Source organism: Poecilia reticulata, chromosome 10, assembly GCF_904066995.2.
Source record: "Poecilia reticulata chromosome 10, P_reticulata-male-v2, whole genome shotgun sequence".
In the NCBI taxonomy this organism is placed as follows: Eukaryota; Metazoa; Chordata; class Actinopteri; order Cyprinodontiformes; family Poeciliidae; genus Poecilia; species Poecilia reticulata.
The window spans coordinates 28,960,930-28,983,137 of NC_088839.1; the positions used below are offsets into that span (position 1 = coordinate 28,960,930).

General features: G+C 43.1%; 1 protein-coding gene across 2 annotated transcripts in view; it reads right to left on the reverse strand.

Moving 5' to 3' along the window:
• fat4 (FAT atypical cadherin 4) overlaps positions 1-22,208 on the reverse strand; it is a 134,572-nt gene that overhangs the window by 37,844 nt on the left and 74,520 nt on the right. For both annotated transcript variants that reach the window (XM_008421151.3, XM_008421150.3), the window contains exons 5-6: positions 20,628-21,550; positions 18,434-18,608 (exon numbers count right to left, since the gene is read on the reverse strand). In XM_008421151.3, the coding sequence (XP_008419373.2) occupies positions 18,434-18,608; positions 20,628-21,550 (1,098 nt within the window). The remainder of the gene's footprint in view (positions 1-18,433; positions 18,609-20,627; positions 21,551-22,208) is intronic.

The following is a 22,208-nucleotide window of genomic DNA, read 5'->3' on the forward strand; positions in this document are numbered from 1 at the left end:
GTCATGGCTCGAGTAACTGCGCATGCGGTAAAAACATCCTGGAATTCCCTGTTATTCTCGTCAGTCTGAGAAATGACTCGTTTAATCGGCTCCGACTTAACAAGTCCATCCAACTGCACAGTCTCCGCCCACAAATGTGTCCCAGCTAAACCGTTACCTAAAATCACAGAGACTCCGTCAATCGGCAAAGCAGGGCGCACAGCCAACTGTGCGTCACCCGTAAATAGTTCACAGTCGAGATATACTTTATGTAGTGGAACAAACAAGACGTTTAATCCCATTCCTCGCATCGGAACACAGGCACCTGTCTCAGATTCAACCGAGAACGGCAAAACATCAGCTCTAATGAAAGAGTCAAACGCGCCAGTATCCCTAAAGATCTTAACTGGAACCTTCTCCGTGCTGTTTGGCAGTGACACATACCCATCACGAATAAAAGGCAGATAGGAGACGCCTACTTCAGAACGCTGAACGTTCTTCGCGTCCTTTAGATGATTCTGCACCGGTGCAGCCAAACCAACACCTTTAGGAGCAGTCTCAAACCTTTGCATTTCAGCTTTAAGCTGATAACAATCCGCCTTAATGTGTCCGCGTTTGTGACAATAATGACAAACCCGATCATCCCGAACAACCGGACTTTTAAATCGTCTGGCCTCATTTAGCTCAGCGACATCAACCCGATCAATGCGGTACTCGCTTCGCCCAAAAGATTGTCTGAAACCAACCTGATCTGAAAAATCCTTATGCGTCAGAACGTATTCGTCTGCCAACACTGCAGCTTCAGACACGGTCTTAGCTTTCTGCTCATTGATGTAAGTTGCTATGTTTTCCGGCAACCCGTTTTTAAACTCCTCCAGCAAAAGTAGATCGCGGAGCTGATCAAAGTTTTTACCTCCTGTGCAGCGCACCACCGATCAAACAAAGCGGTTTTTACACGCCCAAATTCCGTGTAACTCTGATTGTCGGATTTTTTAAAGCGGCGAAATTTTTGTCTATATGCCTCGGGTACAAGTTCGTAAGCCTTTTCCACTGCACTCTTCACTTTATCATAATTTAAACTGTCACCAGGTGACATCGAGGCATAGGCTTCCTGTGCTTTACCCGTAAATACGCACTGCAAAAGCAACGGCCAAACATCCCTAGGCCACTTGAGTGTCTTAGCCACACGCTCAAACAAGACAAAATACTTGTCCACATCCGACTCTGAAAACGGTGGAATCAAACGAATGCATTTATTAATGTCAAACTGGGCCCCTGCCAGACCGCTGTCCTGATCAGCAGAACCGCGCGCTGAGTCGCGTTTCGCAACTGCCTCCAATTCCAGTTTGCGCATTTCAACTTGATGTTGCAGCTCCAAACGACGCATCTCCAATTCCAATTCCATTTTACGCACTTCAGGGTAAAACGGCCCAACTTCACCCTGCGTGTTTGGTGCGGGAGGTGGCAAAACCTCTTGCTCAACCAATGCGGCGTATAAACGTCCTTTAATAACCCCCTTTTTCTCTTGTTTAACCACAGGTATGTTAAAATGAGCAGCAATGGCTATGAGATCGTTTTTAGTAGTACTATTAAACTTCTCCAAAGAGGGATCAGCTACAAAACTTTCCAGGTCAAACTCCATTTTCAGGACGAAAATTAATCACGTCACAGAAAGAAAAAACGCCAGCTAAGCGCCAACTACAGCGTGAAGTGAAAACAAATTGAAACAAGTGCACAATGGGTCCAAAGTAACCATGTCCCCACTATACTTTACCTGCCTGCCAAGACTCACCTGATAAACTGATTCCTGGCTCTTCACGTGGATCGGCGGCGGGTTTATTAAGCACCAAACCAGTAAGAAATTAATCTTACGGACTGCCCCCGAGATCACTGCTCGCACAGTGAACGCTAACCGCAAACCCCCACGACACTATCAAAATAAACAGGTGAAGTCTAAAGCGACAGCACCTCTTAGCCTAGCAGGAGACACAGTCACTAAAATAGAACCAACACTGATGCACAAGCTCAAAAACATTTCACTCACCTGCATATTGAACCAACCTACCAAATACGCCACAGCTGCCAAAAACAAGCCGGCCAAAAAAAAACGTGTCACACCCAAATGGTGACGTCAGTGCTCACTCCTACAAACACGAAAAAAGATGAATGACAAAACATCACGCATTCAAACCATCAAGTTTACAAACTGTAGGAATTCTTGCTTTGGACGAGCCCCCATTTGTTACGACTGGCTCAGGGTCGTAACAAAAACATGAAACCATACCATGGTTAAAGTGAAATAAAGTAAATGTTTATTAACAAAAAACAACTATCAAAACAAAAGAAACTCAAAAGTGCAAAAGACGGGGAGCTGGGGCCTGGCAACTACCATTGCCTCTGCAGAATGGACGCTGAGGGCCACAGGCGACAAACCACCAACGACCAGCTACGAGCCACCCAGCGCCGCTGAAAGACGGAGACAGCCAGCTTTAAATATCCTGCACTCCAATCACCCGATCAGGCACACCTGCAAATGGGAGGAGCACAAAAAGGGACAACAAGACCAGCCTACAAGGCCCAGGGCTGTCACACCCCCACCCATAAAAAGCAGGTTCCTATAAGGAACCCTGCTCCTGCCTAACTCACCGTGCGTAAACAAACACAGCCACCATTTTCACCAGTCGTACTTAGCAAAGTAGATATGTAATGCCCAGGTTTTCTTCTCCCTACTCCACTTTCCAAACCAGCAACTGGTGCACTCAGAAGCTCTTTTAAGGACAAGAAAAGGAAATAAAGAGAAAAGAGCACAAAACAAACTACTAAACTGGAGCGCGAGATAACGCATCGGCTTTTATATTGCTTTTCCCTTTAATGTATTGAATATCCATGTTAAGACGCCCATGAATCAGAGCGCTGTCCAACTCATCTGTACCGCTGTCATTCCTCACAGGTGACACTGCGCTATCCGTGGTGCTGAAGGTCTCGCTGCCTCCATCAAGGCTGTTTACGGTACACACCGGGGCAACGCCATGAGGCTGAAATAAAACGTCATGAGCATAATATGCTTTTAACGTGTTAACATGACACAACTGGTTTTTCTTTCTCCGCTCTGGCATTGATATTAAATAGTTCTGGTCGGAAACCCTCTCCAGGACCGTATATGGACCAGAAAATTTAGCCTGAAAAGGAGAAGTCATGACTGGACACAAAGCTAACACTTGATCACCAGGCAGAAATGAGCGAACCTCAGCACGGCGATCAAACAGACTTTTCATTTTCCTCTGCGCTTCAGTCAGCCTCTCTTTAGCAAGATCCCGCGCCAGATACAAGCGTCTTCTGAAACCATTTACATAATCCAACAAGTTTGTCGGTGGAACGGATTCTTTAAGCCCGTGCGCTACCACAGCCAACGGACCCTTAACGTTGTGCGTAAAAACCAGTTCGTTTGGGCTAAACCCGGTGCTTTCCTGGGTTACCTCCCTGGCGGCCAGCATCAGCCACAGCAAACCTTCCTCCCAGTCGCCCGCCAGTTCTGTACAGTAAGCTCGCAGGAGAGACTTCAGAGACTGGTGGAAGCGCTCTAACGCCCCCTGACTCTCTGGATGATACGCTGTTGCTTTACTGTGTCGGATCCGTAACTGCTTCAAAACCTGACTGAACAAATGTGATGAAAAATTCGTTCCTTGGTCAGATTGTATGACTTTAGGGATGCCAAACACCGAAAAAAACTGAGTGAGCGCACGTACAACTGACCTAGCAGTTATTGACCGTAATGGATAGGCTGCTGGATAACGTGTAGTTTGACATATCACAGTGAGCAGATATAATGACCCAGCCTTTGAGCGAGGTAACGGGCCAACGCAATCAATTATTAAGTGCTCAAACGGCTCAGATGCGGCAACAATTGGGCGTAATGGGAACGGTTTCAAAGTCTGATTGGGTTTAGCAATGAGCTGACAGACATGACACATCTTAATGTAAGACGATACGTCCTTTTTAATACGCGGCCAGAAAAAATGTCTGAGCACCCGGTCATACGTTTTACGTACACCAGAATGGCCAGACTCGTCATGAGCAACTTTGCACACTGCGGAGCGGAGTTTAATGGGAACCACTATTTGAAATACTGGCTCACCCACAATGTCAGCATGGGGTAACCATTTCCTCACCAACAACGAGTCCTGCAGGAAGTAGCCACATGCACCATCCGTGATTTTACTCAGCGGGCGCACCTGATCGAAGAGACTCTTAAGAGAAGCATCAGCTTGCTGCTCCGCCACGAACTCGCTGCGAGACAGAGACATGGGAAAACTGGACAATGGAAGAGTCATTTTTTTCACACATTTTTCCTCTTTCCCGCTCTGAGCACGAGTCATGGCTCGAGTAACTGCGCATGCGGTAAAAACATCCTGGAATTCCCTGTTATTCTCGTCAGTCTGAGAAATGACTCGTTTAATCGGCTCCGACTTAACAAGTCCATCCAACTGCACAGTCTCCGCCCACAAATGTGTCCCAGCTAAACCGTTACCTAAAATCACAGAGACTCCGTCAATCGGCAAAGCAGGGCGCACAGCCAACTGTGCGTCACCCGTAAATAGTTCACAGTCGAGATATACTTTATGTAGTGGAACAAACAAGACGTTTAATCCCATTCCTCGCATCGGAACACAGGCACCTGTCTCAGATTCAACCGAGAACGGCAAAACATCAGCTCTAATGAAAGAGTCAAACGCGCCAGTATCCCTAAAGATCTTAACTGGAACCTTCTCCGTGCTGTTTGGCAGTGACACATACCCATCACGAATAAAAGGCAGATAGGAGACGCCTACTTCAGAACGCTGAACGTTCTTCGCGTCCTTTAGATGATTCTGCACCGGTGCAGCCAAACCAACACCTTTAGGAGCAGTCTCAAACCTTTGCATTTCAGCTTTAAGCTGATAACAATCCGCCTTAATGTGTCCGCGTTTGTGACAATAATGACAAACCCGATCATCCCGAACAACCGGACTTTTAAATCGTCTGGCCTCATTTAGCTCAGCGACATCAACCCGATCAATGCGGTACTCGCTTCGCCCAAAAGATTGTCTGAAACCAACCTGATCTGAAAAATCCTTATGCGTCAGAACGTATTCGTCTGCCAACACTGCAGCTTCAGACACGGTCTTAGCTTTCTGCTCATTGATGTAAGTTGCTATGTTTTCCGGCAACCCGTTTTTAAACTCCTCCAGCAAAAGTAGATCGCGGAGCTGATCAAAGTTTTTTACCTCCTGTGCAGCGCACCACCGATCAAACAAAGCGGTTTTTACACGCCCAAATTCCGTGTAACTCTGATTGTCGGATTTTTTAAAGCGGCGAAATTTTTGTCTATATGCCTCGGGTACAAGTTCGTAAGCCTTTTCCACTGCACTCTTCACTTTATCATAATTTAAACTGTCACCAGGTGACATCGAGGCATAGGCTTCCTGTGCTTTACCCGTAAATACGCACTGCAAAAGCAACGGCCAAACATCCCTAGGCCACTTGAGTGTCTTAGCCACACGCTCAAACAAGACAAAATACTTGTCCACATCCGACTCTGAAAACGGTGGAATCAAACGAATGCATTTATTAATGTCAAACTGGGCCCCTGCCAGACCGCTGTCCTGATCAGCAGAACCGCGCGCTGAGTCGCGTTTCGCAACTGCCTCCAATTCCAGTTTGCGCATTTCAACTTGATGTTGCAGCTCCAAACGACGCATCTCCAATTCCAATTCCATTTTACGCACTTCAGGGTAAAACGGCCCAACTTCACCCTGCGTGTTTGGTGCGGGAGGTGGCAAAACCTCTTGCTCAACCAATGCGGCGTATAAACGTCCTTTAATAACCCCCTTTTTCTCTTGTTTAACCACAGGTATGTTAAAATGAGCAGCAATGGCTATGAGATCGTTTTTAGTAGTACTATTAAACTTCTCCAAAGAGGGATCAGCTACAAAACTTTCCAGGTCAAACTCCATTTTCAGGACGAAAATTAATCACGTCACAGAAAGAAAAAACGCCAGCTAAGCGCCAACTACAGCGTGAAGTGAAAACAAATTGAAACAAGTGCACAATGGGTCCAAAGTAACCATGTCCCCACTATACTTTACCTGCCTGCCAAGACTCACCTGATAAACTGATTCCTGGCTCTTCACGTGGATCGGCGGCGGGTTTATTAAGCACCAAACCAGTAAGAAATTAATCTTACGGACTGCCCTGAGATCACTGCTCGCACAGTGAACGCCAACCGCAAACCCCCACGACACTATCAAAATAAACAGGTGAATAGACAACACCTCTTAGCCTAACAGGAGACACAGTCACTAAAACAGAACCAACACTGATGCACAAGCTCAAAAAACATTTCACTCACCTGCATATTGAACCAACCTACCAAATACGCCACAGCTGCCAAAAACAAGCCGGCCAAAAAAAAACGTGTCACACCCAAATGGTGACGTCAGTGCTCACTCCTACAAACACGAAAAAGATGAATGACAAAACATCACGCATTCAAACCATCAAGTTTACAAACTGTAGGAATTCTTGCTTTGGACGAGCCCCCATTTGTTACGACTGGCTCAGGGTCGTAACAAAACATGAAACCATACCATGGTTAAAGTGAAATAAAGTAAATGTTTATTAACAAAAAACAACTATCAAAACAAAAGAAACTCAAAAGTGCAAAAGACGGGGAGCTGGGGCCTGGCAACTACCATTGCCTCTGCAGAATGGACGCTGAGGGCCACAGGCGACAAACCACCAACGACCAGCTACGAGCCACCCAGCGCCGCTGAAAGACGGAGACAGCCAGCTTTAAATATCCTGCACTCCAATCACCCGATCAGGCACACCTGCAAATGGGAGGAGCACAAAAAGGGACAACAAGACCAGCCTACAAGGCCCAGGGCTGTCACACCCCCACCCATAAAAAGCAGGTTCCTATAAGGAACCCTGCTCCTGCCTAACTCACCGTGCGTAAACAAACACAGCCACCATTTTCACCAGTCGTACTTAGCAAAGTAGATATGTAATGCCCAGGTTTTCTTCTCCCTACTCCACTTTCCAAACCAGCAACTGGTGCACTCAGAAGCTCTTTTAAGGACAAGAAAAGGAAATAAAGAGAAAAGAGCACAAAACAAACTACTAAACTGGAGCGCGAGATAACGCATCGGCTTTTATATTGCTTTTCCCTTTAATGTATTGAATATCCATGTTAAGACGCCCATGAATCAGAGCGCTGTCCAACTCATCTGTACCGCTGTCATTCCTCACAGGTGACACTGCGCTATCCGTGGTGCTGAAGGTCTCGCTGCCTCCATCAAGGCTGTTTACGGTACACACCGGGGCAACGCCATGAGGCTGAAATAAAACGTCATGAGCATAATATGCTTTTAACGTGTTAACATGACACAACTGGTTTTTCTTTCTCCGCTCTGGCATTGATATTAAATAGTTCTGGTCGGAAACCCTCTCCAGGACCGTATATGGACCAGAAAATTTAGCCTGAAAAGGAGAAGTCATGACTGGACACAAAGCTAACACTTGATCACCAGGCAGAAATGAGCGAACCTCAGCACGGCGATCAAACAGACTTTTCATTTTCCTCTGCGCTTCAGTCAGCCTCTCTTTAGCAAGATCCCGCGCCAGATACAAGCGTCTTCTGAAACCATTTACATAATCCAACAAGTTTGTCGGTGGAACGGATTCTTTAAGCCCGTGCGCTACCACAGCCAACGGACCCTTAACGTTGTGCGTAAAAACCAGTTCGTTTGGGCTAAACCCGGTGCTTTCCTGGGTTACCTCCCTGGCGGCCAGCATCAGCCACAGCAAACCTTCCTCCCAGTCGCCCGCCAGTTCTGTACAGTAAGCTCGCAGGAGAGACTTCAGAGACTGGTGGAAGCGCTCTAACGCCCCCTGACTCTCTGGATGATACGCTGTTGCTTTACTGTGTCGGATCCGTAACTGCTTCAAAACCTGACTGAACAAATGTGATGAAAAATTCGTTCCTTGGTCAGATTGTATGACTTTAGGGATGCCAAACACCGAAAAAACTGAGTGAGCGCACGTACAACTGACCTAGCAGTTATTGACCGTAATGGATAGGCTGCTGGATAACGTGTAGTTTGACATATCACAGTGAGCAGATATAATGACCCAGCCTTTGAGCGAGGTAACGGGCCAACGCAATCAATTATTAAGTGCTCAAACGGCTCAGATGCGGCAACAATTGGGCGTAATGGGAACGGTTTCAAAGTCTGATTGGGTTTAGCAATGAGCTGACAGACATGACACATCTTAATGTAAGACGATACGTCCTTTTTAATACGCGGCCAGAAAAAATGTCTGAGCACCCGGTCATACGTTTTACGTACACCAGAATGGCCAGACTCGTCATGAGCAACTTTGCACACTGCGGAGCGGAGTTTAATGGGAACCACTATTTGAAATACTGGCTCACCCACAATGTCAGCATGGGGTAACCATTTCCTCACCAACAACGAGTCCTGCAGGAAGTAGCCACATGCACCATCCGTGATTTTACTCAGCGGGCGCACCTGATCGAAGAGACTCTTAAGAGAAGCATCAGCTTGCTGCTCCGCCACGAACTCGCTGCGAGACAGAGACATGGGAAAACTGGACAATGGAAGAGTCATTTTTTTCACACATTTTTCCTCTTTCCCGCTCTGAGCACGAGTCATGGCTCGAGTAACTGCGCATGCGGTAAAAACATCCTGGAATTCCCTGTTATTCTCGTCAGTCTGAGAAATGACTCGTTTAATCGGCTCCGACTTAACAAGTCCATCCAACTGCACAGTCTCCGCCCACAAATGTGTCCCAGCTAAACCGTTACCTAAAATCACAGAGACTCCGTCAATCGGCAAAGCAGGGCGCACAGCCAACTGTGCGTCACCCGTAAATAGTTCACAGTCGAGATATACTTTATGTAGTGGAACAAACAAGACGTTTAATCCCATTCCTCGCATCGGAACACAGGCACCTGTCTCAGATTCAACCGAGAACGGCAAAACATCAGCTCTAATGAAAGAGTCAAACGCGCCAGTATCCCTAAAGATCTTAACTGGAACCTTCTCCGTGCTGTTTGGCAGTGACACATACCCATCACGAATAAAAGGCAGATAGGAGACGCCTACTTCAGAACGCTGAACGTTCTTCGCGTCCTTTAGATGATTCTGCACCGGTGCAGCCAAACCAACACCTTTAGGAGCAGTCTCAAACCTTTGCATTTCAGCTTTAAGCTGATAACAATCCGCCTTAATGTGTCCGCGTTTGTGACAATAATGACAAACCCGATCATCCCGAACAACCGGACTTTTAAATCGTCTGGCCTCATTTAGCTCAGCGACATCAACCCGATCAATGCGGTACTCGCTTCGCCCAAAAGATTGTCTGAAACCAACCTGATCTGAAAAATCCTTATGCGTCAGAACGTATTCGTCTGCCAACACTGCAGCTTCAGACACGGTCTTAGCTTTCTGCTCATTGATGTAAGTTGCTATGTTTTCCGGCAACCCGTTTTTAAACTCCTCCAGCAAAAGTAGATCGCGGAGCTGATCAAAGTTTTTTACCTCCTGTGCAGCGCACCACCGATCAAACAAAGCGGTTTTTACACGCCCAAATTCCGTGTAACTCTGATTGTCGGATTTTTTAAAGCGGCGAAATTTGTCTATATGCCTCGGGTACAAGTTCGTAAGCCTTTTCCACTGCACTCTTCACTTTATCATAATTTAAACTGTCACCAGGTGACATCGAGGCATAGGCTTCCTGTGCTTTACCCGTAAATACGCACTGCAAAAGCAACGGCCAAACATCCCTAGGCCACTTGAGTGTCTTAGCCACACGCTCAAACAAGACAAAATACTTGTCCACATCCGACTCTGAAAACGGTGGAATCAAACGAATGCATTTATTAATGTCAAACTGGGCCCCTGCCAGACCGCTGTCCTGATCAGCAGAACCGCGCGCTGAGTCGCGTTTCGCAACTGCCTCCAATTCCAGTTTGCGCATTTCAACTTGATGTTGCAGCTCCAAACGACGCATCTCCAATTCCAATTCCATTTTACGCACTTCAGGGTAAAACGGCCCAACTTCACCCTGCGTGTTTGGTGCGGGAGGTGGCAAAACCTCTTGCTCAACCAATGCGGCGTATAAACGTCCTTTAATAACCCCCTTTTTCTCTTGTTTAACCACAGGTATGTTAAAATGAGCAGCAATGGCTATGAGATCGTTTTTAGTAGTACTATTAAACTTCTCCAAAGAGGGATCAGCTACAAAACTTTCCAGGTCAAACTCCATTTTCAGGACGAAAATTAATCACGTCACAGAAAGAAAAAACGCCAGCTAAGCGCCAACTACAGCGTGAAGTGAAAACAAATTGAAACAAGTGCACAATGGGTCCAAAGTAACCATGTCCCCACTATACTTTACCTGCCTGCCAAGACTCACCTGATAAACTGATTCCTGGCTCTTCACGTGGATCGGCGGCGGGTTTATTAAGCACCAAACCAGTAAGAAATTAATCTTACGGACTGCCCCCGAGATCACTGCTCGCACAGTGAACGCTAACCGCAAACCCCACGACACTATCAAAATAAACAGGTGAAGTCTAAAGCGACAGCACCTCTTAGCCTAGCAGGAGACACAGTCACTAAAATAGAACCAACACTGATGCACAAGCTCAAAAAACATTTCACTCACCTGCATATTGAACCAACCTACCAAATACGCCACAGCTGCCAAAAACAAGCCGGCCAAAAAAAAACGTGTCACACCCAAATGGTGACGTCAGTGCTCACTCCTACAAACACGAAAAAAGATGAATGACAAAACATCACGCATTCAAACCATCAAGTTTACAAACTGTAGGAATTCTTGCTTTGGACGAGCCCCCATTTGTTACGACTGGCTCAGGGTCGTAACAAAAACATGAAACCATACCATGGTTAAAGTGAAATAAAGTAAATGTTTATTAACAAAAAACAACTATCAAAACAAAAGAAACTCAAAAGTGCAAAAGACGGGGAGCTGGGGCCTGGCAACTACCATTGCCTCTGCAGAATGGACGCTGAGGGCCACAGGCGACAAACCACCAACGACCAGCTACGAGCCACCCAGCGCCGCTGAAAGACGGAGACAGCCAGCTTTAAATATCCTGCACTCCAATCACCCGATCAGGCACACCTGCAAATGGGAGGAGCACAAAAAGGGACAACAAGACCAGCCTACAAGGCCCAGGGCTGTCACACATACTAAGGTATATTTGGTTGCTGAACTATTAAAACAGGTAGTTATACATGTTTTAAGACAGAGTCTCAAGTACTCATGGATTTCAGCCACACCTAAGCCTCATGAATACCAGGTGTCCACTCTATAAGGAAACTGCTACTTCAAGCAACTGTTGTTTCTTAAAGTGGTTCAATCAGCCCTTTAACCAGGTTGTGTTGTTAAATTTCCACAGATCTGATGTGGTATGAATGCTAAATTGCTGCGATAACTCTGTGTCCGTGACTTTTCTCCTGAGAAAGATATCTGACTGATCGTACTCAGATAAACGTTTGATCCTATGAGCTACCATTACACAGAGGGATAAGGTGAATAGATGCTGGCGTCAGAAAATCTCCAATCATGCAAGGCGACCTGATCCATCAGAGACCTCAAAGCTCTTAAACAACGTAAGAGTCCCTCCCTGCTTTAATTCAATTTAGAAAAACAATTACAAGCAGGACATTTCTTACACTGTCCATGTAGCAACAACTTAATTCAATCTGGGAAAACTTGTTTGCTAATATTTCACTGCAGCAGCATAGATCTATGATCTCTTCTGCGGTGAAGAAAATGGCAGAACCAAGAATAACCTCAACTTCCAGAATAACAAACCGAGACCAAAGGAGAGCAGCTGACCATCTGTTACCTCCTCTTCCACTGAAATGATCCACAGACAGTTTCCTCTGTAAGCCTCTCAACCCAGAAACCATTGTCTAGCATAAACATATGGCAGGGTCTAAGCACCTTATCAGTGTACATTACCACCGGACAAATCACATTAACCTCCAACAAGGTGATGCGTCCATACTTCCAGAGCCGGAGGGGGTACAGAGACATGTGTTAATAACAACTAAGCTCTTTGTTTTCTGATCGCTGTAGCTGCCTTGATTGTGGATGGCGCTGTGAGAGCTCCGCAGGGGGTCGATCTGCAGCAAACAGCAGCAGCACCCACCTCCTGGGAAAGACCTCCAGTTACCCTGAGTCTCTTAGTCTAAGCTGTGTTGAGAAGTACGTTTGAGTGTCTGTGCTGGCACAAGAGATAATCTCCTCCTTTAATAAATGAGTGACTGATGCTTGATCAAAAATAGAAATACGCTAAGCTTCACACAGGAAGGGTAAAGCTGTGGTGTCCAAACAAGCCGAATTCATTAAACCTGGAAGTGCAGGACAGGTTGACTGAGGGAAGACGGATGAATGTGGGAATTTATGAGACAGCCCATCTGTAGCCTGAAGCTTAAGGCTAAACGGTTAATTACGCTTTATGGACTACGGCTAGATTGTGCTCTGAAGGGACGACGTAAATAAAACACATCATTACTTGGAGGAAGGGAGAGAATCGGGTGCCAACGAGGCAAAATTGACATTTTTTTGCCTCTGAGAACCTGTTGCTTTGCGACAAAGCTCTTTTTAATGCAGCCCTCATGAAGAGCCATGAAAGGCCTCGTGGAGCTGAGTGCAGGGTGCGAGCTGTCCCACTGCACAGTTTGCCAAACATAACAGAGTAAACAGAGGTTTTCTCACAGTTAACAAGCAAAACAGTGAAAGGGATATCTCAGAAGAGTTTCCAAAGCTTCGCACTAGCACAAAAGAGCTGAATATTTACATTAATACTGCTTGCTGAACTTTTTCACAATTTGTCATGTTGCATACAAAAAAAATATTTTATTTTATTACGATTTAATGTGACTGATCACAGCACAAAGCAGTGCAAAATTGTGAAAATCTTAAAAGTTTGAATGTGTATTTAGCCAACTAAGGATGCATTCACACCAGTCCTGTTCATTCCACTTTAATCAAACTCTAGTTTGTTTGCCTAGTTTTTTTGGGGAGGTGTGAAAGCGCAAACAAACTTTGATGCAGACCAAAAAGCAAACTGGTTCATCAATAAAAACCAGGTTTCAGTTTGGTTGAAGTGAACTTTGGTTTGGTTTGTATGCACATGTGAACGCCGAGCAGACCGGAGACTGCTCCAAAAACAGGAAGTGGACTACAGCACAGGGCATTCTGGGTAAAAACAATCAAAACAAACTCATAAGTCTATCACTTGCAAGAGAAATTACTTGTGGTCTTTTCTCTATCACACAACATTTCATGAAGAAGGAAGATGAGCTTAGTGTGTTTTTCAGAGGTTTTTGTGTCCTTTCCTTCAGTGGTTCTTGTGCAGCGCCACCACAGGTGAGGAGTAAACAACTGAAAATGTAGAAGATGTTGAAATTTTGGTCCCTAATCGCATCAGGTCTATTGGATTATCAGGTGTGAAAATACCCTAACTTTCCACTTCATTATTATATGCAGCTCTATGTGAGTCTATCACATAAAATCCCAATTAAATGCTTTGAAATCTGTGGTTGAAGGTGTATGAACACTTTTGTAAGACATTGTTTGACAATTTTAGAGGCATCAATCAAATAAACTCACTGTGAAGCCAGAATAAAGCTTTACTGTACAGCCTAGTAGTTATTTATAGAGTGTTGTGTCTGAATTCTTTTGCATAATTTCTTCCACATATGCAACTAAAAGGGTTTCCGTGGTTTGCACACATGCAGAAAAACAGCCTTTTTTTTTGTCATATTTTAGGGCCTGGTGGGAACTTTTGTCGTTTTATTGCTTTGCAGCTTTTATTTGCTGTGTTGTTGAATATTCGACAATCCCAAAAAATGCAGCATTGTTCCCTGTGGACCCAAACCAGCAGGTCATAACCAGCATGAGACGTGGAAAACTCACACTGGCAGCGTAGGTCGCTCATAACACGACTATAATGTTCATACGTGGACCACATAAAGATGGATTGAGACCATGGGACACTGTTTAAAGTCATGCATGTTTAAACTCATGCACTCAAAAAGAAAGCAAGTTATTTTCTTAGAAACTTCCCTAAAGAAACTAGAGCTAATAAACATCATTACTGCATAAATTTTGCCAGGCTGAAGCACTAATCATCCAAGCTACACCACTTTTTTAATACCCCACCACCAACACCACTAGTGCTTGCAAAGCTATTTTCAAAAACATTCCAATCCAGCAATTGTTAAAGGCTGGAAAAGAGAAAACAGACGATAGGAAAAAGCCCTCCGAGGCCACATTGTTACAGCAAAGCTGTTTAAGAGCTGATCCAGAATGTTACTGCTCTGTTAAAGTTCATTTCAGGAACCTGATATTTTTTTTGGCTTACTCTTTGTGTTGCCACTAGGCTGCAGACTGCCTGAAACCTGCAGAAATGGACTCCATTAATGATTTATCATTGTGAATGTTGGATGACTTTACGCTATCAGTGTTAGTTCTTCGTTTGTTTTATTTCTGTTTGCTACGTGTGTGTTCAAACTTGATTTCAGCCTGGAGAATGACAGATTTCTGGTCATTTAATCAAGCTTGGAAAGTTTGTAGGTTGCAGATTCATGGCAGCCCATAAAGAAAACAAAAGATCTTGTTTTTAAACAGAGAAGGTAATTAAAATTCTTTATCTCCTAAGCGGTCTCTTAGGCTTCTAAAACGTCCCATCAAAAGGCCGTGGACGAACATGGAGGAGCTGCAGACAGATGTGCTGGAAGGATGTGGAAAACAATGGATTCTTTGAGTTTTCTCTTGAATAAATGCAGTTAAATGTCATGCATGTCAAAATGGATCAAAGCAGTTTCCACCATGTCACTGTTTATTGAAAATAAAAATGTATTCACTAATCAGTTTCTGGAAAAACAGTTACAAGTACAAGTTTTAAATGTTTTCTTTGTTTTGTTATCCTTTATTTTTCTTTGTTCATTTTTTATTATAGTTATAGTTTGCTATTATTATTATGACCCTATTGTGGACTTGCATGCTCACTGGTGAATACTAAAAATATATTTATATAATTATGATGTATTATAATTATTTTATTAACAAGCTTGCTCCAGAGTATGCAGGCGAAGTAATTATCAGTGACCTTAGAGATGTAACCGTTGCTTCCAATCAGTCTTGAAAGGTTTTTTCCAAACATTTGAACTGAAAGAATTTTAAAAGTGGAAAATATTAGGAAACCTCAACTGGGAACCTTGAAATGACTGAGTAAACTATGAACATTTTCTGCAGACCAAAGTATTTTGAAGTCAAATGTGAGACGACCTGAGCAACATCCAAAGGTTTTTTCATCATTTTCATCAAGAGGGTGTACTTTCTTTTCACCATGATTGCACTAAACTGCATTGATGTACATTAGAAATTAAAAAAGCACACAACACTCAGAGATATTTATGACGGATTCAAGCCCAAGCAGAAACATTTACAACAGACAATCATTCATCATGATCCTGAGACCTTTGAATCTGTTACAAAACAACCTGAAAATGATGGGAACGAATCGATGGAAACACCAAAACCTTCCATCATGATTAGAGATGTCAGGATCTAAGATAGATGACCCAAAGTGCTTCAGTTCAGATAAACCTTTACACTAAAGAGACAAATACATGTAAGGAATGCTTACATGACCCAAAACATCTAAACATCATTGACGTTGCCTGGATTTTAAGCACTTTTTAACAATGTCCATATGAAATCAATTCATAGTCAAAAATATGACCATTTGCAGCAACTCTTACATTGGTAACTTGATACCCTGTTGTCGTTAGCAATAGGGTCTAATTCAGGCTATAAAGCATACACTTAACATTTAAACAAAAAACAGTGGGCAATGTGTAACAGCATAATCGTGTTAACTGAGAAACCTCCATTTGTGTAAAAATATGTTTTCTATAATGGCAGATGTTTAGTTAAAGCCATTACAGCAAGACTGTTTGAGAAAAGCAATTCACTGTTGGAGAGCTCATTGCTTCACATTCCTCCAAAGTTGTGCATTACTCAGCAGTGGCTTAAAAAATCTGATTTGCCTGCAGCTGATCCCAGATGTTGGCTGAGCTGCAAGATCAGTCAGGGACAACGCAAGCTCTCAAGTGTCTCTGTGTTTCTGCAGATGCACTAAACTCATAAATGCAGCAAAACAAATTTCTCTAAACGAAGATGATGGAGCAATAAAAGTAACTTAATGAGATGGAACTGGTCAGTTTGAGGGGACCTGACCAGTTTTGATAAAGTTATGGTGCTTTTGCAAAACAGTGGCTACTATATGACCCAGTTCTTCATGCACAGTGGTTAATGTGTCTGCAGATTCTTGAATTTCTCAGCCAATATTTCACTATATTCTTTGTATTAATAATGTACTGCAGTAAATGTCTTAAATACAGAATTTTACAGTCAGTAAAAACTGACTGTAAAGATGTATGGATGTACGGATGGATGGATGACATTCTGGACAGAAAGACAAACAACATTGATGGACGTAGACGGACAAATGGACAAAAAATGACAGATAGAGGTGGACACACTGAAGGAAACTTTTCTTGACACCTTTAATCAAAAACTTGCAGAAAAAGTCTCAGCGACTGGAGTGACTTGTACTAAAAAAATTCAGACACTTATCATAATTGGCTTTGGGACAGGGAATAACATTTTTCCCTGACTGATTCACACCTGGAAAATAAATAAATTCTAATACTTTACTAACTTTTTCTGACTGTTGAAGAACTTTATTCACTAATTTCATGACAACTGAGCTGCTGCTGAAGATAGATGGAGCTAAAACTCTGTTTCAAGCTGCATTAATGAGATTACCTTCAAAGGAGGTTGCCTCAGAGGAGAATTCACTGAAGCCCAAAAGTGAAGGGACAAAGTCATTAAAAAAGATGAAGATTTATTTAAAATTCAGACACAGTTGCAGTTGGAGTCGTTTATCTCTTTATGTCAAGCTGAAGTGTTTGTTGTGTGCTGTGGTTCCAGCTCAGCCTCTGCTTTCAGACAGCACCATACATGACAGCACTTCATCTTCCTGACAGACAGCAAAAGCCTTTTTTTCTTACAAAATACATTTTGTAGAAACCAAAGCCACTCCCTGACAAAGGCTGCCAGTCTTCTCAAACACACGGGGACAACCAGAGACTTCAACACGAATGTCTGCGGTTCAGAGTGGGTCACGGAAGACAGAGAACTTGGAGACATGTCTGCTTTGTCCACCTTGGAAATTTCCTGCCAGATAGCGCCTGGGAGAACCATTTCCCCCGGCCGTCTGCACCCAGGCCTCAAATATGTGAGAAAATGCTGCTGGGTGATTCAGCCTGCACTGTGATTATGGGCTTTTTGATATTTTGATATTCTACCCCCAAATCCCTCTTTTTGCCTCAACATTGTGCTTCAGCATCCTGTCAAAATATTTTGGAAATGTTGTCAGGGCTCTAAATATGGAGTCCCCGCGAAGAGTACAAAACGGGATCGAATCATAATTAGTATGTTGGCTAGTTGGGCAACTCCTCCAAACACCATATGAAGCAACACCGATAATATGTCTTCATTATGGTATAAAATGGTCCTTTCGCTGTGTTTAATATGAAAAAACACTCATATTTAAATCATATTTAAATTACATAAACTATTAGAAAGGCATAAAATAATACATCTTTTTCCACACGCAGCAGCATCACTGCATGCGACACAGTCTCACATCTCACCAAAGTCTGTGAATAGTCAAAAATATATAGCTTTATGCAGGGTCACATGGCCGGACCAGGAATGAAACAGAACCACCCTCAGACCATGACAGCTCTGCCAGAGAGGCTCAGGGAAACGTATACTTAAGTGGAATACCATGTGATTTGGCTGCAACAGGGATACGCACGTAGTCCTTTAACTGCACATTAACTGGCCTCCGTGCAATAACAAGTTAACCTTTTATCTGGCTATAACAAGCTCCACCACCATATCCAAATAAACACAGGATGCTATTCAATTGAAGCTGCTGAAAAGACTTCTGTGGAACAAGACAAAATAAAAGACACCCACTATTTTGCAAGCTAAAAACTCCAAAAAATGTTTATGTTATCATGCCACACAAAAAGATCAGTGTGCACACTCTGAACATAAAAATGATGTTTGTTGACACTGGTGTTCATGGAAATCTCCTGCTTCAGCATCATTTTGGAAACTGATTGCCAAAAATGATTTGATGTTGAAATAAAGCAGAAAGTGTTGCAGAAGTCAGACCTCTAGAGCAGAGCAGAATATGCAGGATACTGTGGCTGATTTAAAACATTTAAGGATATGTCTGAGCTATGTTCAGCTGCAGTTGTACCTGAGTCAGTGGCAGTAATCAGCAGGGTGTATTTCCCTCGAGTTTCCCGATCCAGAATCTGGGTAACACTGAGCTGTCCGCTGGATGACAGGGTGAACGCTCCCTCATCGTTCCCGCCGCTGAGCATGTAGCTCAACTGTCCGTTGGCTCCTTGGTCATCATCTCTGGCAACAACCTGAAAATAAGAATATTTCATTACAAATCCAATAAAAATGGCTACATTCAGAAATTTCACTCTGTCATCATTAAATTTGAAGTTCCAATAATTATTGGTCACATTCAAAATCCAGACAATGAATTTTAATAATTTTTTTTTCTGTAAAATTTCAATTTTAAATGTAATGTAAAATTTAAATGCACACTTTCAATAATAGATGAATAAATAGGACAGATTAGTCATCTTCAACACATTCTGAAAGACGCTAAATGAAAAAAAGTTAAATCAACCTGATTTATTTGAAGTGAATGTTTGGTTTTCAGGTGTGGGGTTGTGTGTAATAGCTGTGAGCAGTCAATCTCTAACCTGCAGTAGTCAGAGTAACATGACGAGCGTTTCCACTAATTAAAGTTTGGAGATCATACTTTAAACTGAAATCACCGCCTGAAATTTATTGTAGGTAAAACAATGATTGCTGATAACTACTCATTGATTCCAACTGGAAAAAGATGCCTTGACCTTGAAAGGCATGAATAAACATAATATCTAATATTATATACGGTATAATTACTAGTATAACTAGTAAAGAGGCGTTAAATGCCTGAGAATAAAGTCTTTCTCCTTTTTAGCTCACTACATGTTTTCTACAGGGTTTTAAGCTCGGCACTAAGATGGCCATAGAAGGAGGGGGATTTAATGTCTGGTGACCCATTTCTCTGTTGATTTGCCTGTTTATTTTGCATCACTGTTCTTGTAAAAGACCCTCTGGTGACCCATTTTTCTTGTGTTCTTATTCAAACTTTCTGCTATTAAAAATAAATCCATGATGCTATGCACACTAACAAGGTTCCAAGAGGCTCTGGAAGAGAAACTTGCCTAGTGCATCAGTAATGAAGGTGTGTTTTGCCATTTTATCTATTGGTTCAAACCCAATCCACCTCAAGTGTTTGGTGCTTAAAAAGCCAAACAAACATTTTTAGTATCAAAAATTAGCTCCCTTCTATTTTCTACTGGCAACATCTGGATTTTTATCCCATAGAATTGAAAGATGCATTTAGAAAAACTTACATTGCATAATAAATGTAATCCAATGAAAGGCTGATGTTACTGCAAGAACATTTCAGTTTATTTTAAGGCTTTTTACACATCTTTACCAAGGGTGGCAATAATTATGGTGTATGTTGTAAAACCAACCTACCAACTGGGGATAGTCCAGTTTAACCACTGTCCTCTCTAAATCATTCTAGTAAAACAGATGGGGGTAATTACCAGCAGTGGCACCATGGAGGTAATTGTTGAGGCAAGGGAGATCATTACTTATTCATTTTGTCTAATCAGACTTTCCCAGAGAATCCACAAAAAGGAAAACCAGAGAGTTGGTAAGTAGGGTTCCCCTACTTTAGGCTGCAAATATTGTTTTCTTTTCATTTTTCTTTGAATAAAAAGATTTTATAAGTTCAATTTTTAGCTGCATGGCGTCTCATACCTTCCTGACATGGCCATTATAGCCAGGTTAGCACAGATGTGAGCTCCTGCGCGCAGCCACCAAGTCTGGACCCTTTCCCACCACATAACTGTAGTCTCATTTCCTGTTAATGTATACACGTAAAGGAGAGCGCAGCTGCCGTGCTACTGGAAAAAGGCTTTCCCTGCTCCATATTTTATGCATGCCTCATTTAGTCATCAGGGTGGTTACGATGTTAATTGGCTCGTCATGGAGTTTAGAGCAGTTTCATATTTTGTTGAAATCCTATAAAGGCTTAATTGAGCAGAGCAAATTGCTGCCATATATCATTTCTTTATCATTTCAGTCAGGTATTTGTCATTTAGCAAAGTAAGACCACTTGGCTCAGTGCTTCACTGAACTTATACCACTTACATACCGGCACTTATTAGGTTAGTAGTACAACAAATTTAGTTAAGGCATTAGCTTGTTGAAGGGCTTTGAACTGGCATTTATAGCACTCGTTTCAGAATGCATTCTGTGAAGGTAAAAGCTAAACATTATGAGAAGCTGAGAAATAGAAGAAGACTGACCTGCAGAATGTTTTTTGGTAAGTTCTCAAGATTCTCCTTGACGTTGATGGCGTAAGGAGAGAGCTCAAACACTGGTGAACAGTCATTAACATCCAATAAAACAATGTTGACGGTTGTGCGATCCACTCTGGGGCTGCTTCCACGATCTGAAGCCTGGACCACCAACGAATAGGATGAATGTGTCTCACGGTCAAGCTGTCTGGCAACTGAAATCACCCCTGTGACTGAGTCGATTCGGAAATCATTGTTGGTGTTACCTCCGGCGATGGAGAACCGGATCTGCCCATTGGTGCCATCATCAGCATCAGTGGCAAACACCTGGATGACATCGGTGCCAGTCAAGATGTTCTCCTCGATCTCAATGTCATAGATGTTTTGTGAGAAGCTTGGCGTGTTGTCGTTGACATCCAGAACCATCATAGTCACGTCCATGGTGGAGGAGAGAGGGGGCTCACCTTTATCTTTAGCCACAATGGTGAGGGTGTAGTTGGAAAATTCCTCTCTGTCCAGTTCTCCAACCAACCTGACATCCCCAGCGATCACACCAATGCTAAACTTGTTACTAAAAGTTCCTCTGAGGGAGTATTCCACATAGCTGTTGGGTCCGCTGTCGGCGTCTGTGGCCTGGGCGGTGAACACCACTGTGTCCACCGGTGTGTTCTCCTGAATGTAAGTCATCTTCTGGGAAGTGAAGGTGGGAGGGCAGTCGTTGACGTCTAGGAGGATGATTGAAACCTGGGCGGTGCTGGTGAAACGGGTGGTGGGAGGCGGTGCAAGGTCATTGACAGTGATCGCCATGTTGTAGAAGGACTGGGTCTCTCGGTCAAGTGCCCTCTTGATTTTGAGAGCACCTTCCTTGGTGATGGCAAAGTGGCCATGAGGATCACCAGATGAAATTTTGTAGAGAAGCTGAGCATTTGGACCTGAAAGACATAAGATTTTGGTGTTTAGAGAAAGTTTTTGTACATTTTATCTTAAATGTGAGTCAAATTCTGACCATACTCTATATATTCCAGGGTCCCCAATAAAATATAACCAAATAAATAGTCTTTTGATCACATAGGAAATTTTAAGACCTTTTATTGCACCACCAGGATTTAAATCTAAGATGTACATAGATTGATAAATGATTTAATACCAACCCAAGCCATCCTAACCACTTGTCAAAAATTAATTGCCCCATAAACCTAATATGTCGCCACTGGTGACCACAACATTAAACATTTGTGATTTAGACTTTGCGATGAGTCTATTACATCACAAAGGAGTGACTTTGGTGACTTTGAAGAATCGTTTTAATTCAGCCACATTAGGGAATATCTGAACATCAAGTGTCTTTTTCAGATGCAGCATCTAAATCCAGAATTTGGATTTTACAAAGCCCTTTAAATGTGGAATTGCTATATGCTTTGGGGTCTATTTAGGTGTTCTGGGTTTTTGGTGAATATAGACAGTCACATGTGTCTGTCTATATTCTGTTATAGTAATTTTGGTAATTAGTGGTTTGCTGCGGTCTCAGCTGTAAAAATGGGTTGTTACTCTTTCCAGACTGATAGGTGTCAATGAGTTCGTTCTTGAGTT